At 38.4% G+C, this 17,716-nt stretch overlaps 1 protein-coding gene across 1 annotated transcript in view; it reads right to left on the reverse strand.

Annotated features, from left to right (window-relative positions):
• TASP1 (taspase 1) overlaps positions 1-17,716 on the reverse strand; it is a 615,049-nt gene that overhangs the window by 307,366 nt on the left and 289,967 nt on the right. Inside the window, exon 8 of the mRNA XM_007946379.1 lies at positions 6,255-6,374. Coding sequence (XP_007944570.1) covers positions 6,255-6,374 — 120 coding nt within the window. The remainder of the gene's footprint in view (positions 1-6,254; positions 6,375-17,716) is intronic.

Here is a 17,716-nt window from a genome sequence, read left to right on the forward strand (position 1 = left end):
AAGGCAGTATCACTATGGAAGTAGATTGCCCCATCTTCCTTCCAAGGAGTGGCTGGTGGGTTTGAACCTCCAGCCTTCTGGTTAGCAGTCAAGTGAAAGAGTGCTATGATCAACTAGAAATGAAGTCTTTCATTTTGATGTGACCACAGCTGCCATTCCCAGTTGTCTCTACCAACATCTCTTTTAAAAGTAGTAGCAAGCACTGAACACAACACTCTCAGTACAGCTAACAGTAGAAATCACCATGCTTCTATAGCACACAAGACTACTTGACACTGCTGGGTAATGTGGCAATTGGAAGCTTTACAGAAGTGATTCAACTCATAGATTTTAGAATACAACTGGAAGACTTGTAAAATAGCATTTAACAGATACTGCCTGTGGTATGGATTGAATTGTGTCCCCAGAAATATGTGTTGTAAATCTTAATCTCTATGCCTGTAATTATCACCTGGAAACGGGTTGTCTTTATTATGTTAATGACATGAGATTAGTGTAGAGTGAGTCTTAAATCAATCTCATTTGAGACATAAAAGAGCTTAAACAAGCAAGTAAAAATAGCAGAGATGGGAGAAGAGAGATGACATGTGACATGGAGACTGTCAAGGAAGCAGTTAGGTGCTGAAGAGACAAGGACCTTCTTCCAGAGCTGAGACAAAGAAAGCCTTCCCCTAGAGTAGGCCCCCTGATTTCAGAGTTCTAACCGCTTGAAGTGTGAGAAAATAAATGCCTGTTTGTTAAAGCCAGCCTCTTGTGTATTTCTGTTGCAGCAGCACTAGATAACTAAGACAAAATTTGGTAGCAAAAGAGTGGAGTGCTGCTCTACCAGATATATAAAATATGGAAACAGTTTTAGAATTAGGTAATGGATGAAGGCTGAAAGAATTTTAAGGGGCCTAATAATAAATGTTTAGATTGCCTTGAAGAGATGGTTGGTAGAATTACGGATGTCAAAGGCAATTCTGGTGAGGGCATAGAAGGAAATACGCCAAGCTACAGAGAAACACTCTGTCATCTTAGAGAACACCTATGGCATCAGCAACAGAATGTTGCCAGAAATGTGGATATTAAATGTACTTCTGGTAAAGCTTGAAAGTAAAATTATGAACATGTGATTGGACAACGGAGGAAGGGTGATACTTTTTATGCACTGGCAAAGAATTTGTCTGAATTATATTCAAATGTTTGGTGGAAGGTAGAATTTATAAGTGATGAACTTAGATATCTGAATGATGAGATTTCTAAGCAAGTTTTTAAAGGAGATGCAGTTTCTTCTTGTTACTTATAGTAAAATGAGAGAGGAAAGAGCTGGATTTAAAATATAATTGTGCACATGAAAACAAACCAAAAGGATCTGCGAAATTGTTGTACAAACTAAGGACATGTATCTTAAAATGTGAACCGAGGATGTGGCTTCACAATCTCCTTAAAGAGAATTAGCCTGTGATTGATGGATCTAACCACCACAGCAGGAATCCCATCAGCTTAGACTAAAGGGGACAGAGAAGGGACGCTATCTGCCTCTTGCAATTGTACAGGGCAGAGACAGGGCAAAGGGCTATATCTATTGTCCTCTGAGAAAAGAAAAGGACTATCCCTGCAGCAGCTCTCAGATTAGCAGAACTGGGGGAAGCAGTACAGGAAGCAGGGTTTTCTTCCCTTCAAAGGATGGGGCCAAGGTCTCCTGGTTCTCAAAGACTGGGGCCACAGCTTCCTAGGTTTCAAAGCGTGAACTGAGTTCCAGAGAGTAGGGCTGACATTAAGGTGTGCCAGGAAGATGGGGCCACTGACCAAAGCTAAGAAGGCAGGGCTGCTATGCCCAAGAGGTTAAAAAACAGGGCTTACCAGGGCCAAGGAGGTGAGGTCATCACTCAGATAAACTACGAGAATGGGGTCATCTACAGCCAAGGGAGCAGAATTTCCATCCCAGAGGGCTTGGAAGGTGGAGCTGAAGCCCAGAACCAATAGGGCTCCGTCTAGAATTCAAAAGGTATAGCCAAAATACAGAGTCTGGAGGGTGGGGCCATTGCCCGATGGTCTCAGAGAAGAAAGGATTATTTTCAAGCCTTAAGCGCTAATATAATTTTTTCTGCTAGGTTATGGACTTGCTTGGTGCCTATTATCCTTTTTTTCTTTCCAATTTCTCCAATATGTAATGGAAATGTCTACCTTGTACCTCTTCCACCATTGTATTTTGGAAATAGATAATTTGTATTCTAGATTGCACAGGTCTATTGATGAAGAGAATTTTGCCCCAAAATGGAATATACCTAAAGTCTCACCCATATTTATTTAGATGATTCAGAAGGTGAGATTTCAGACTTGGAGTTGGTTTAAGACTTTCAGGATGATGGGATAGGGTGAATTGTTTTGCATGTGGTAAGGACATGAATTTGGGGGGGCCAAGAAATGGAATGTTATGGATTGGACCATGTCCCCAAAAAAAATATGTGTTGTAAATACAAACTTCTATGCCTGTTGTTATAATCCCAGTTGGGAATGTGTTGTCTTTGTCATGCTAATGAGACAGGATTAGTATACAGTATGTTTTAAATCAGTCTATTTTGAGATATAAAAGAGATTAAGTTTTCTGCACTCAAAGAAATAATTTTTTTTTGTTAAAAGCAACCACTTGTGGTATTTCTGCTATAATAGCACCATATAACTAAAACACCCTGAGACAAGCGCTGAGTCAACCAAAGCCTCAGAGAGCACGGCATCCTAGTGGAAGGGCCTGTTCTTCCTTCATCCAAAGTCCTAGACATTTGCCTATTGTCCTTTACATTTCTGCAATTAGCATTGGCCAGGAGACCACACAATACCAAGAAATCAAAATTAAATAAATAAAATAGTAAAATGCAGCACTGTTTAGAAATCTAGTGGAGATCATCTTTTTCTAGAAAAGTAAGAAAATTTATTCTCTCCTTTACTTTTCCTCTCTAAGAAAATTTCCTTTGTAATACCTTCCAACACCAATTTCACAACCTAAAGTTGTCTATCTTCTAAACATTCTGAGATTGGTTAGGCTGAGATAATGACAGGCAAGATAAGAGAAAGAATTAGAGGTTTCTTATTCACTTCTTTAGTCAAAACATAGCAACCGTAAGCAGGTCTGAAAAAAAAAAAAAACTAAATCAAAACTTCTTGTTTTTGGTAGTAGAATTGTATGAAAAATGTATTAGAGGTATTATCATGTAGTAAAGTCATTTATATAAATGACATTATTATTTAATTACTATTAATATCATCAAATCTTCTCTGGACCTTACTTTACTCTAAAATGAAGATAGCAAAAATATTCACCTCACAGTTTTGTTACAGAATCACATGAATTAACACGTTGATCACAGTGTCTGACACATAACAATAATTTATTAAAAGAAGGTACACCTGATATTACTAAGAGTTGTGATAAATAATTTAAATGCATTATTGCATTTAATCTGCTAAAACTTTGTAAGGTAGCTATTTACCTTCATTTTACAGTTTCAGGAACTGAAGCTAAAAGATGTTGAGTAACTTGTCTTAAGTAACATAGTAAGTAAGTAACATAGTAAGGAGTTGGAATTACAGTAAAGGTTTATGTAAAACCAAAAACCATGGTCTTAACTACTAAACTCAACTGATTCTCTGTGTGTGTGTACATGTAAGTGTATGTGTGTTTTGGGAGGGAGAGGGTAGGACACAGAAGTATTTTCTCATGTCCAACTTGTAAATTCTAATTTTGATGATAAACTAAAGAATCAAATAATTTCTAATTCAAAGTGACATTTCAATATCTGAATGTTATCACATATCTAGAATAGAGTAATATGCTAAAATTTTTAAACAGCTCATTTGTGTACTAAATATGTATTTAAAAATACTAGTTTTAGAATTTTTTTTAATAATGTATGTTTGATACAACTTGCCTTTGTTTTCATACCATTCTGCAACCAAGTTCTTTTGCATCAGCCTAAATAAAAGATCATCCTGATTATCAAGACAAGCTCTTTACCTCGCATCTGATGATTACTTATTTCTTAGAGCTCCTCTATCCAAGCAATATAATCTCATTAAGAAACTACATTTTCCTTTAAATACCTTTACTCCTCTCCTCCACATCCTTTCTACATTTTCATCTCTCACAAACGCTTTTCATAAACTACCCAAGGGGGGGAGGGGGGCAAATCAACATCTAAGTTCTATAAAGTATTTCTTTTTCCCAGTCAGTCCCATGTGCAGTAGCAGAATGGCTTCAAGACTGTTAGATGTAATATCCTGCTAACATAGTCCAGGGCCATCCTTGCCCTTGTTTTTGTTATTATGCTAACCAAAACAAACAGAAAACAGTGAGACAGTACCGGGAATTACTATGTAACAAATATGGCCCTGCTGGCTTATCTCTCCTTCTCCACTGCACATCCAAATCTGATCTGCCGAGTTTGATTTTCTAATTCCAAACTTCAGAAACACACAGGATTTTTATAACGTGGAAAAGCACCATGACCAGACAAAGTCTTGTTATAATAAGTTCAAAGCATTATACATATGTTGAGCAATTATTTTCCATAAATCCTTTTATATGGTAGGCAAAGAGTATCACAAACTTAATTATTACTCTCCTCATCTCCCAGCATAGGATTCTAAGTGTCTTATCCACAATAAAGAGCAGATCAAGGACTAGCACTTAAGGGCTTTGCAAAGATGTTCGCCATGTATCAGATCACCTTGCTCCACACATTTCCTAACCACCATGACCAAACCAACTAAACACTAACTATTCTTCAAATGTGAAGAACAAAGCAAATACAGCATGCCAAACAATGCTCCATATGTAACCCAAGATTCAAAGACCAAGCAGAAACACAACCCTTGCAAGTGCTTTAGCAAACTCCATGAGCATGTCCAATTCATCTGTTCACTCAACAAATATTTAATAAGCCCCTAAGTATTGTTCCAAACTGGTTTATACTCAAAAAGCTAGCTAAAGCAAATGAATTGTTAACTTTTATTCTCAGTATATAACTTGAAAACAAAAAACCTAACTCACCACCGTTGAGTCATTTTCTGACTCATAGCAACACTTCTTGGGTTTCTGAGGAGCTCTGGTAGTGTAGTGCCTAAGGCACGACTGCTAACCAGAAGGCTGGTGGTTCAAACCCACCAGCAACTCCTTGGAAGGAAGATGGGGCAATCTACTTCCGCAGTAATAACTGCCTCGGAAACCCAAGGAGGGGTCGCTATGAGTCGGGTCCAACTCGACGGCATATAACAACAAGAACAACAACATCTCTATAGAAGTAGATTGCCCAATCTTCCTTCCGAGGAGTGTCGAGTGGGTTTGAACCGCCAGCCTTCTGGTTAGTAGCCAAATGCCTTAGGCACTACACCACCAGAGCTCCCCATTATATAACTAAAGACTGGAATTTGGGGAGGAGGTTGACGAGAACCTACACACAAAATGGGAATAAGCAAGTTTCACAGAAATCAGACCCTTCTTTCTAGGCTTCAAGAATGATCTCATGTGTCAGCAACCTGAAATACTACCTAGTCTACAAAATGGCTGAAATGCTTAACCAGAGGAGGAATGTAGAGTCAAAAGCTAAATGTTCCTTAAGGAAGATATAAAATAGACAATTCTAAAATCATTTTCTCTCCTAAACAGCAATCGGCAATATACTTGGATACTGCTTGTTCCTAAAGAATGTGACATTTACAAGTAAAGAAAATGGAAATCAACACATATTTGTTAAATGTCTAATAAATACCCAGGCCAGTGTGAAACCTGTTGAAAGTGGTGAAACAGAATTATTGTTGTTAAGTGCTTTGGAGTCAGCTCCAACTTACAGCAACCTAATAAATAACAGATCAAAAGTATGCCCAGTCCCCACCGCCTCAAAATCCTTGGTATTTTCAGCCCATTGTTGCAGCCACAATGTGAATTCATCTAATTGAGGGTTTCCATTTAAAAAAAAAAAAAAAAAAAAAACACTTTACCAAGGATGATGTCTTTCTGAAGCAACTGACATGTCCAAAATAAGTGAGACAAAGTCTCACCATCCTGGGTTCTAGGGAGCATTCTAGACTATAAACAATTATAATTATTGCAATTTTGAAAAGGTTGATGATTTATACTAAATAAATGTTAAAGAACAATGATATAATTTATTTTTCCTAAAGGAGAAAAATGTCCCTATTTGTCTAAGAAACTGTGAGATAAAAATGTCATGCTTTAACTTGAAACACTGGTTTAAAAACCCATAATTAATTACCTGTCCCACTCTCCCTGGATGTTTCAAGGCCAAGCCTCCACTGGAAACAGCAGCAGCAACGTTACCTTCTTGATCCACAACCACAGCACCTACTGTGTCCAAAGTGCCTGAGTCATTTTCCTGTGGAGTAAAAGTGGCATGAGTAGTCTCCAAGCATGGTATGTGATAACTTGACATGACATAGCATCTCTCAGACAATCATGACATAACATAAAATCAGAGCTAATTCTTAAGCAGAACAATGAGCAATCTCCTAAAATTATCTATTACCAGTTGTTATTTAAATACTGTTCAAGTCAAAATATATTGTCTACTTAAAAATCCTGAATAAAAGGTGCTTATTGTTTTCTCTAATAATAAAGTCTTCTTGTTTTTTTTTTTTTTTTTAATACTACCAGCCACTCCTCGGAAGGAAGATGGGGCAATCTACTTCCATAGTAACACTGCCTTGGAAACTCAAGGAGGGGTCTCCATGAGTCAGGTCTAACTTGATGGCACATAACAACAACAACAACAAGGCTAACATTTAGGCTCTTTAACAGAAAATAATTAGTAATTTAATATAAATTATAGTATATAACAACAACTCAACTCGAGACAATTCTAACTGATAGTGACCCTACAGGACACAGTAGAATTGCCTCATAGGGTTTCCAAGCAGTAAATCTTAACAGAAGCAGACCACCACATCTTTCTCCCACAGAGCAGCTGGTGAGTTAGATTTCTCAATAAGCAGCCAAGTGCTACTAACCACTGTGTGACCAGGACTCCATAAAGTATTTAATAGTGCTTCCATCTCAAGAAGGAGCTCTGGTGATGTAGTGTCTAAAGCATTTGACTGCTAACCAGAGGCTGGCGGTTCAAACCCACCAGCCACTCCTCAGAAGGAAGGTTGGGCAATCTACTTCCATAGTGATACCACCTCGGAAACCCAAGCAACAATCGCTGTGAGTTGGATCCGACTCCACAGCAGTATACTACACTCCATTTCTATCTCAAGAATTAAATTTGTAGAGGACAAGATCTGTAGCATATATAAACCAATAAATGCCATTTTAAGTATTTTTTAAAAATATTATATTAGAAGGAGCTCTGCTAGCATAGTGCCTAAGGCACTTGACTGCTAACCAGAAGGCTGATGGTTCAAACCCACCAGCCACTCCTCAGAAGGAAGGTTGGGCAATCTACATCCATAGTGATACTACCTCGGAAACCCAAGGAGGGGTCGCTATCAGTCTGTTCTGACTCCACAGCACACAACCATAACAACAAAAAGAAACACATTCAGCACAATAAATGAAAAGAAACAACATTTAAAATATTGTTTAGATTGTAAAAATACAATTTAAAATAGTGTACTTTGTCGTTTTCTGAAGCCCCTTTCTCTGCTTTGTCAATAACATACTTGCCAATTGTGTTGCAGAAAATTGTAAATTAAGGAGTTTTACATGTACCATCTACAAATAGCTATCTTATGGCTCCAAGGCTTTTGGGTTCCATTTGTAGTGGGGGGAAAATTGCAATAAAGGACTAGAAAATTTTGGAATAATCTAAATATGAACTATGTTGTTGTTGTTGTTATGTGCTGTCGAGTCGGCCCCGACTCATAGCGACCCCTCCTTGGGTTTCCGAGGCAGTATCACTACGGAAGTACGATTGCCCAACCTTCCTTCCGAGGAGTGGCTGGTGGGTTTGAACCACCAGCCTTCTGGTTAGCAGTCAAGTGCTTTAGCCACTAGATAGCAGTAATTAAACAATATTAAATTTCCTATTTTTACAACTGTATTGTGCTCATATAAGAGAATGTTCTTCTTCTTACGAAATACATAAGTACTTCGAGGTAAAAGTTTCTCATATCTGCAATTTACTCTCAAAAGATTGAGAATAATAACTACACACACTTACACACACTCCAAGAAGTAGGGCTGCAGGGCTACATAGTAGTTCTATTTTTAGTTTTTTGAGGAAGCATCACACAGTTTTCCACAATGGTTGTATCATTTTGCATTGCCACTAGCAATGGATAAAGGTTCCAATTTTCCCACATCATCCACATTTGTTATTTCTGTATTTTTGTTGTGGTTGTTTTTATTTGTTTTTATCTTAGCTATCTTAAAAGGTGGGGGGGGGGTACTGAACCGTTGCTCTCAAGTCGTTACCAACCCACAGGGACCTTAAAGAATAGAGTAGAATGGCCCCGTAAGGTTTCTAAGGCTGAAATCCTTATGGAAGCCCATTGCCACATCTTTCTCTGATAAGCCCTTTTTGTTAACAGCCGAGCACTTAACCAGTGAAGAATACGGGCTCTTTTTTTTAGTCATCCTAGTAGGAGTGATTGCATGTTTGGTCAACTTCAGACTGCAGAGTTGGTAAAAATCTTTAATTCAACTTTCGCTTTATGATGCATAAGTTTGAATAATACCAGTATTAACTGGTCTTCCACGTAAGCATATAGATATTATCCTACTCCAACAGCATTGCACTTCAGAATACACTTTGAAATGTTCTTTGTGACAATGAATGTGAAACCATTGCTCTTCAATATGTCATTCCCAGTGTGGTAGATAACATTATTGTTCCATGCAAAATAGTCAATGACAGTCCAGATCAGCTCACTAATGCCTAGGTCAATCATAATCCATTCCACTTCATTTATTACAACTTCCAATTTTCGTAGATTCATAGTCATATATTCCACATTCCAATTATTAATGAATGTTTGCAGCTGTTTCATCCCATTTGGAGTCAGGTCACATCAGCAAGTGAAGGTCTCCAAAGCTTTACTCCATCCACATCACTAAAGTAAACTCTACTTTGAGGAGACAGCTCTTCCCCAGTTGTATTTTGAGTGTCCTCCAACCTGAGGGGTCAATCTTTTGGCATTGTATCAGACAATGTTTCACTGCTATTCATTAGGTTTTCAGTGGCCATTTTCTTCCAAAGTGTATGGCCTGTCCTTCTTTCCAGTCTGTCTTAGTCTGGAAGCTCTGCTGAAACCTGTCCACCATGAGTGACCCTGTTATTGTTATGTTAGGCGTCAACAAGTCATCTCTGACTGATAGCGACCCCATGTATAGCAGAACGAAACACTGCCTGGTCCTGTGCCAGCCTCATGATCCCTGCTATGCCTGAGCCCATTGATGCAGTCACTGTGTCAATCAACTTTGTTGAGGGCCTTCTTCTTTTTCATTGACCCTCCACTTTACCAAGCATAATGTCCTTCTCCAGAGAATGGTCCCTTCTGGTAACATGACCAAAGCAGGTGAGACAAAGTCTGGCCATTCTCACTTCCAAGGAGCATTCTGGTTGCATTTCTTCCAGGACAGATTAGTTAGTTCTTTTAGCAGTCCACGATACTTTCAGTATTATTCACCAACACCACAACTCAAAAGCATCAACTCTTCTTCGGTCTTCCTTGTTCACTGTCCATTTTCTTTTGATGTTTCCTGCATCATTCAATATTATTACCTGTAGAATCCTTCAATATTGCAATTTGAGTCTTAAATTTCCTCTTCAGTTCTTTCCAGCCTTGAGAAATGCTGAGCATGCTCTTCCCTTTTGGTTTTCTAACTCCAGGTCTTTGTACATTTTGTTATAATAATTGACTTTGTCTTCTCAAGCGGCTCTATATGAGCTCATGTTCAGTTCATTTATCTTGTCATTTCTTCCATTTGCTTTAGCTACTGTCTCTCCAAGGGCAAGTTTCAGAGTCTCTTCTGACATCCATTTTTATCTTTTCTGCCTTTCCTGTCTTCTTAATCACCTTTTGCTTTCTTCATGGATGATGTTCTTGATATCATTCCACAATTCCTCTGGTTTTCAGTCATGGTGTTTAGTGCATCAAATCTTTAGATGGTCTCTAAATTCAGGAGGAATATAATCAAGGTCATATTTTGGCTCTCCTGAACTTCTTTTAATTGTCTTCACCTTCAACTTGAACTTGCATATGAGCAGTTGATTGTCTGTTCCATAGTCAGCTCCTAGCCTTGTTTTGGCTGAAGATATTGAGCTTCTCCATCACCTCTTGCCACAGATGTAGTCAATCTGATTCCTGTGTACTCCATCTAATGAAGTCCATGTGTATAGTCAGCTTTTGTGATGTTTAAAAAAAAATAAAAAAGTATTTGCAATGAATAAGTCATCGGTCTGGCAAAATTCTATCATGTGTTCTCCAGCATTAATTCTATCACCAAAGTCTTATTTTTCAACTACCAGTGATTCTTCTTTGTTTCCAACTTTTGCACTCCAGTCACCATTGATAATCAACACATCTTCATTGCATGTATGGTTAATTTGAGACTGTGAAAGTTGGTAAAAAAAATCTTTAATTTCCTCATCTTTGGTTTTAGTGGTTGGTGTGTAAATTTTAAATAATTAACTGGTCTTCCTTGTCAATGTATGAATATTTTCCTATCACTGACAGCTTTGTACTTCAGGATTGATCTTGATATATTCTTTGTGATGATGAATGCCACGTCATTCCTCTTCAATGTGTTATTCCTGGCATAGTAGATCATATAATTCTCTGATTCCAAATGGCCAAATCAGTCCACTGCAGCTCTCTGTTGCCTAGGATATTGCTCTTTATACATTGCATTTCATTCGTTACAACTTGCAATTTTCCTAGATTCATACTTTGTAATTTCCATGTTCTGATTATTAATGGATGTTTGTAGCTGTTTCTTTTCATCTTATGTCATGCCACATCAGCAAATGGAGGTCTCAAAAGCTTTAATGTATCCACATCATTAAGGTCAGCTCTACTCTGAGGAGACAGCCCTGCCCCAGTCATATTTAGAGTGCCTTCCAACCTCAGGGGCTCTTTTTCCAGAACTATATTGGACAATGTTTCAGGGCTATTCATAAAGTTTTCCAGTAATAAATCAGAGAGTGTTTCACTGCTATTCCTAAGATTTTCACTGGCCAATTCTTTGAGAAGTGCATGGCTTCTTTCTTCTTCCAAGTCTGTCTTAGCAACCACCACAGAACGACAAACTGAAAAATTTGTCTCCCTTGTTGTTGTTGTTGTTGTTATGTGCTGTCGAGTCAACCCCGACTCATAGCGACCCCTCCTTGGGTTTCCAAGGCAGTATCACTACAGAAGTAGGATTGCCCAACCTTCCTTCCGAGGAGTGGCTGGTGGGTTTGAACCATCAGCCTTCTGGTTAGCAGTCAAGTGCTTTAGCCACTATGCTACCAGAGCTCCCTTAGCTGTTGCAAACCACCATGCTCACTTCCTGGTCTCCCTCAGCCCACTCCAAACCTACCACATCACCTCAATGCCTTCCTGTCCCCCTCAGGCCACTCCAAATCTTCTGAGCTGCCTCGCTTTCTTCCCAGCCCCGCTCAGACTGTTCCAAACCCACCGCACTACCCTGCTTCGTTCCTGGTGCCCTTTATGCTGCTCCAAATCTGCTGCGCTGCTTTACTTCCTTCTTTGACCCTGCTGGTACTCAAACGGTGGCAAAGCCTCCAGCCTCACAGCAGCATGCAAGTCACCAGAGTGTGACAAACTGACAGATACATGTCTGTCAGCTCAATCACCTCATATGCATGGGAAAGCTGGACAACAAATAAGAAAGACTGAAGAATTTATGCCTTTTAATTTTGGTGTTGGCAAAGAATACTGAAAATACCATGGACTACTAGAAGAATGAACAAGTCAGCCACAAGAATGCAGCCAGAATCAAGAATGGCCAGACTTCATCTCACCTATTTTGGTCATGTTGTCAGAGGGACTAATCCCTGGATAAGGATATCATGCTATGTAAAGTAGAGAGTCAGCAAAGAAAGGGAAGACCCTCAACAAGATGGAATGACATACTGGCTACAATGATGAGCTCAAGCACATCAAGGATTGTGAGGATGGCACAGGACCATTGTACACAGGGTCACTATGAGGTGGAGCCAACTCAGCAACACTTAACAACAATGGAAGTGAAATGTTATCTCCTTGTGGTTTTGATTTTCATTCCTCTGATGGCTAATGACGTTGACAATCTTTTCATGTGTTTGGTGGCCATCTAAATGTTGTACACCAACATTTATTGCAGCACTAAATGCCCATCAATAGACAAATGGACAAATAAAAGTTGGAACATTCATATAATGGACTACTACTCATCCAGTAGGAAAAATGAAGTCTTGTTACATGCTACAGTATGGATGGAACTTGAAGACATTATGCTGAATGGAATAAGTCACTTACAAAATGACAAAGATTAGACCACTTCACTTATATAAAAAGAACAGGCAAATATAGAGATTAAAGTTTATTAGTGCTGAGCAGGGGTGGTGGGGAGGGGGAAAGGAAGGGCTATTGTTTATGAAATACTGATGTGTGATAATGGACAATCACACTGATTAAGGTTTCTGCTGCATAGTCAATTATCCCAAGTGTTGTCAGTAAGCTGTTGTTGTTGTTGTTGTTTGCCGTTGAGTCGGACCCGACCCATAGCGACCCCTCCTTGGGTTTCCGAGGCAGTATCATTAAGGAAGTAGATTGCCTCATCTTCCTTCTGAGGAGTGGCTGGTGGATTTGAACCGCCAGCCTTCTGGTTAGCAGTCAAATGCCGTAGCCACTATGCTACCAGAGCTCCCAATATATAAAAAGAACAGGTACCACACCTGCTCAGCACTTGACCCAGCAGCAGTAAAATATACATTCTTTTCCAGTGCAATGGAACATTCTCCAGAACAGACCTTATGTTAGGCCATAAACCAAGCCTTAATATATTTTAAAACACTGAAATATGCAAAGCACCTTCTCAGATCACAATGCTATCAAATTAGAAATCAACAATAGGAAGATCAATGGAAAAAGAGCAAACACATGGAAACTGAACAAAATCCTCCTTAAGAAAGACTGGGTAAGAGAAGAAATAAAAAGGATATTCAAAAATTCTTTGAGTCAAATGAGAATAAAAACACAACATACCAAAATCTTTGGGACACAGCAAAAGCAGTGATCAGGGGCCAAATTACAGCAATAAATGCACACATCAAAAAAGAAGAAAGAACCAAAATCAACACTTTAAATGAACATCTACAATAATTAGAAAAAGAATGGCAAGAAAGGATGAAAGTCACGGGAAAAAAAGGAAATAATAAAGATTCGAGGAGAAATCAATGAAACAGAAAATAGAAAGACAATAGAAAAAAATCAACAAGACCAGAAGAAGTTGGTTTTCTGAAAAGATTAATGAAATGGACAAACCATTGGGAAATTTAACACAGAAAAAGAGGGAGAGAATACAAATAATACAAATAAGAAATAAAATGGGCGACATCATAACAGAACCAACTGAAATTTTAAAAAAGGGATATCAGGATACCATGAAGAACTGTACTCCAACAAATATGAAAATCTGGAAACAATGGACAGATTTCTAGAAACAAACAACTTACCTAAACTAACACAAACTGAGGTGGAAAAGTTGAACAGATCCATAGCAAAAGAAGAAATTGAACAGGTCATAAAAAAATTACCTACAAAAATAAATCATGACCGAGACAGTTTCACTGGAGAATTCTACCAAACATTCAGAGAAGAATTGACACCAATCCTACTCAAAATATTCCAAAATATACAAAAAGACAGAATTCTCCCTAATTCATTTTATGAAGCAACCGTAACCCTGATACCAAAACCTAGCAAAGACATCACTCAAAAGGAAAACTACAGACCAGTATCCCTCATAAATACAGACGCAAAAATCTACAACAAAATCCTAGCCAACAGACTCCAACAATGTATCAAGAAAATCAATCTTATGACCAAGTGGGATTCATATCAGGTATGCAAGCATGCTTCAACATTAGAAAAACAATCAACATCACCCACCACATATATAAAAAAAAAAAAAAAAGGAAAAGAACCACAGGATCCTATCAATCACTGCATAAAAGGCATTTGATAAAATACAACCAATTCCTGATCAAAATTCTCAAAAAAATAGGAATAGAAGGCACATTCCTCAACATAATAAAAGGCATCTATGCAACCAACAGCCAACATTATTCTGAATGTAGAGAGAATAATGCAAACAGGAACCAGACAAGGATGCCCTCTATCACCACTTCTATTCAACATTGTATTGAAAATCCTAGCCAGGGCAATAAGGCAAGAAACGGAAATCAAATGCATCCAAATTTGTAAGGAAGAAGTCAAACTATCCCTATTTGCTGATGATATGATCCTATACCTAGAAAATCCAAGAGATTCAGTAAAAAATCTACTGGAACTAATTGAGATATTTAGCATTGTGGCAGAATACAAGATCAACAAACAAAAATCAGTTGGATTCCTCTACACCAGCAAAGAGATTGATGAAAAACAAATAAGGATATCAATACCATTTACAACACCTACAAATAAAATAAAATAAAATACTTAGGAATAAATCTTACCAGGGACACAAAAGACCAGTACAAGGAAAACTATAAAAGACTACTTGAAGAAATCCTAAGAGAAATAAGGAAATCAATACCGTTTACATAGCTACCAAAAAAATAAAATACTTGGGAATAAATCTTACCAGGGACACAAAAGACCAGTACAAGGAAAACTATAAAAGACTACTTGAAGAAATCCTAAGAGAAATAAGGAAATCAATACCGTTTACATAGCTACCAAAAAAATAAAATACTTGGGAATAAATGTTACCAGGGATACAAAAGACCTCTACAAAGAAAACTATTAAAAAATTACTTCAAAAAACAAAAGTGGGCAGACTGGCAAGATGGTGGACTAGGCAGAAAGATTGCACAGACCCTCTTAAACAAAGAAAAGGGAAACCAATTAACACAGATACAGAAGATAATCCTGGACCCATGAGCCTTGAAGGGAAGGATATAGAAGTGGACTAAATCCCAAACAGCAGAAGAATTTGCGTAAAAATACCAAAAAAGGAGACATAAGGAGCTGCAGTCTGGCAGTGATCCTGAGCGATCCTGATGACACAGACAGCTTGGAGATTCCCAAGTGGTGGTAGGACCTAAGAATTAACAAAAAAAACTCAGCCCTGCTAGCCAGGGACTGCACAGAGGATTGTGCATGGTGGCTGGGGAATAAACGGAGAAGGTGAAGAGAAAGGTGGGCTGAGTTATGGATTTTGCCGATCCAGAAGGTGCCGCCATTTTAAAGGGTTAAAAGAGGCTAGACTATTTTGGATATTTAAAGAGACAGCGCTCTTGCAGATTCCTGGGGCTTAAGAACACATTCTGCTTTCCAGCAACCCCAGGCACACTCCGGACCCGCAAGACTGAAAAGTTACGACATTCCTATTCTTATTCTTATACCCCACACCCACTTGGTGAATGGAGATGTGGCCATCCCCCACTCCCACCTACCTTCTGGGCTGAGATGAACTCGATCACAGTCTGTGTGTTCAGACAGAGCCTGGGCGCTCTGCCCTGTGCTCCACCAATTCTTTTTTTTTTTTCTCTTTTTTTACTTTTATTTACATTTTTTTTTCTTTTTCACTTTTTCTTCCCCTGGTGATTACCTTGATTATATTTGACTGTTTTAAAACAACTATTATTATTAATACCATTGTCCTTTTTATTATTATTCTTAATATTCCACTCCCAGGTCATAGTTTTCAGCATTTTTTCTTTTCCCTGCTCCTGGTTGAAATTATTTTTTTCCCCCTTTTTTCTCGTGTTTAACCTCATTGCTTGTTTTCCTTTTTGCATTTTTTCCCGTTTTTCTTCCTTCATTATTCTCCTTCTGTACTTTTTTTCTCTTAGTGCCCTATCCCCAGATATTGCAGGTTATCTTGTTTTTTCTTCTTCTTTTTCCATTTTTTCTTTTTTTGGTTATTGTTCCTGTGTGATTACATGGTGTGTTTTATGTCCATCTGCTTTTAGTTTTGTGATGGTTATTCAATTGTACTTTGTGTCTAACTTAGTGGGAGACAACAGTCCCCATAAAATACAATTACAACCACACCTCCTGCAACGTCACTTACTGAGTAAGAGACACTACCTCCTTTTCCACCCATGGGCCGACAATAAATAATCACCAAGAAAAGCCTGAATCACCAGTGGATGATCTTCACAGTTAACAGAGATCTAAATACAATAACACCATGATGCTTCGGAGACAATTGACCATCAGAGTCCACACAGAGAAGCAGAATAAAGTGGTAGAAACAAGGGAGCAGGATACAGACCCAGAACACATCCCTGAGGAAGAAGCAGCATTGGAACTCTCTGATAAGGAATTCAAAAGAATTATCTTTAGGTATTTTCAAAAGATTGCGAGACAGACCAAAGAAAACACAGAAAAAAACCTTAGAAGAATTTTGGAAGAAAATACAAGGACAAAATGACAAAGTAAATAAAAAATTAGAAATGATTCTAAATCTACAGATAGAAATCCAAAGATTAATACTAAATTGTCAGAACTAGATAACACGTTGGAAGGGCAAAGGAGTAGAACTGATGCAATAGAGGACAGAATTAATGAGAATGAAGACAAATACCTGAATACTTCTTTGGAAAGGGATCAATCAGAAAAAAAATCAAAACAAAATGAAGAAAGACTAAGGTTCATGTGGGTATCGATACCATCAAGAAGAATAACTTACATGTCACTGAAATTCAGAAGAGGAAGAAAAACAAAACCACTGAGAAAATTGTCCAAGATTTATTGAAGGAGAACTTCCCTGAAATGATGAAAGATGAGGATATATCCATTCAGGAATTCCAACGAACTCCAAAAAGGATAGAACCCAAGAGAAAATCACCAAGACACATTGTGTTAGATTGGGTTCTCCAGAGAAACACAAAAACCAGCAAAGTGTATATATATATATTTATAGAGACAGAGAGAAATTTATCTTAGGAAAATGGCTCACAAGCATATAGAAGCCGACAAGTCCAAGCCGAAAAGTCCAAGTCTCTGGAGGAGATGGGGCTTGCAGCCGCCTTGGTTCTGCAAGTACAGGGGAGCCAAGAGATTCAAGCTGGCATGCAGTACACTGGTTATTGACTCCAACAAAAGATGAATTAAAGATCTCCAGGCCGAGCGGTGGGCCGCTCACTCATGGAAGTCTGTAGTTCGCACACCAGGGTTCCAACACCTCAAGGAATGTGGCTCTTCCCAGAATGTCCCTGGATATCTTGGAAGCAGTCCACACCCCTAGGGAAACTCCCCTTGGGCAGACTGGCCACTCAGAACACAGTCATCTGATCCCATCATGGGAACAACCACACAGAACTGAGGTCCAGCCAAGTTGACACACACCTCCAACTATCACAGTCCACCCCTTATCAACTTGGCAGTTGTACACATCTTCTTAACCATATATAATCTCTAAATAAAGACAATTACAGAGTCATATTTGTGCTTAACATGATACATTAACACACATACAACCAAAATGCATTAACCTTATTTACATTTCATAGCTTATAACAGAAGGAAACAAAAATATTTCATGCACATATACAATGAA

The sequence above is a fragment of the Orycteropus afer genome, unplaced genomic scaffold, assembly GCF_000298275.1.
Source record: "Orycteropus afer afer isolate SDZICR_OR568_19922 unplaced genomic scaffold, OryAfe1.0 scaffold00158, whole genome shotgun sequence".
Taxonomy (NCBI): Eukaryota; Metazoa; Chordata; class Mammalia; order Tubulidentata; family Orycteropodidae; genus Orycteropus; species Orycteropus afer.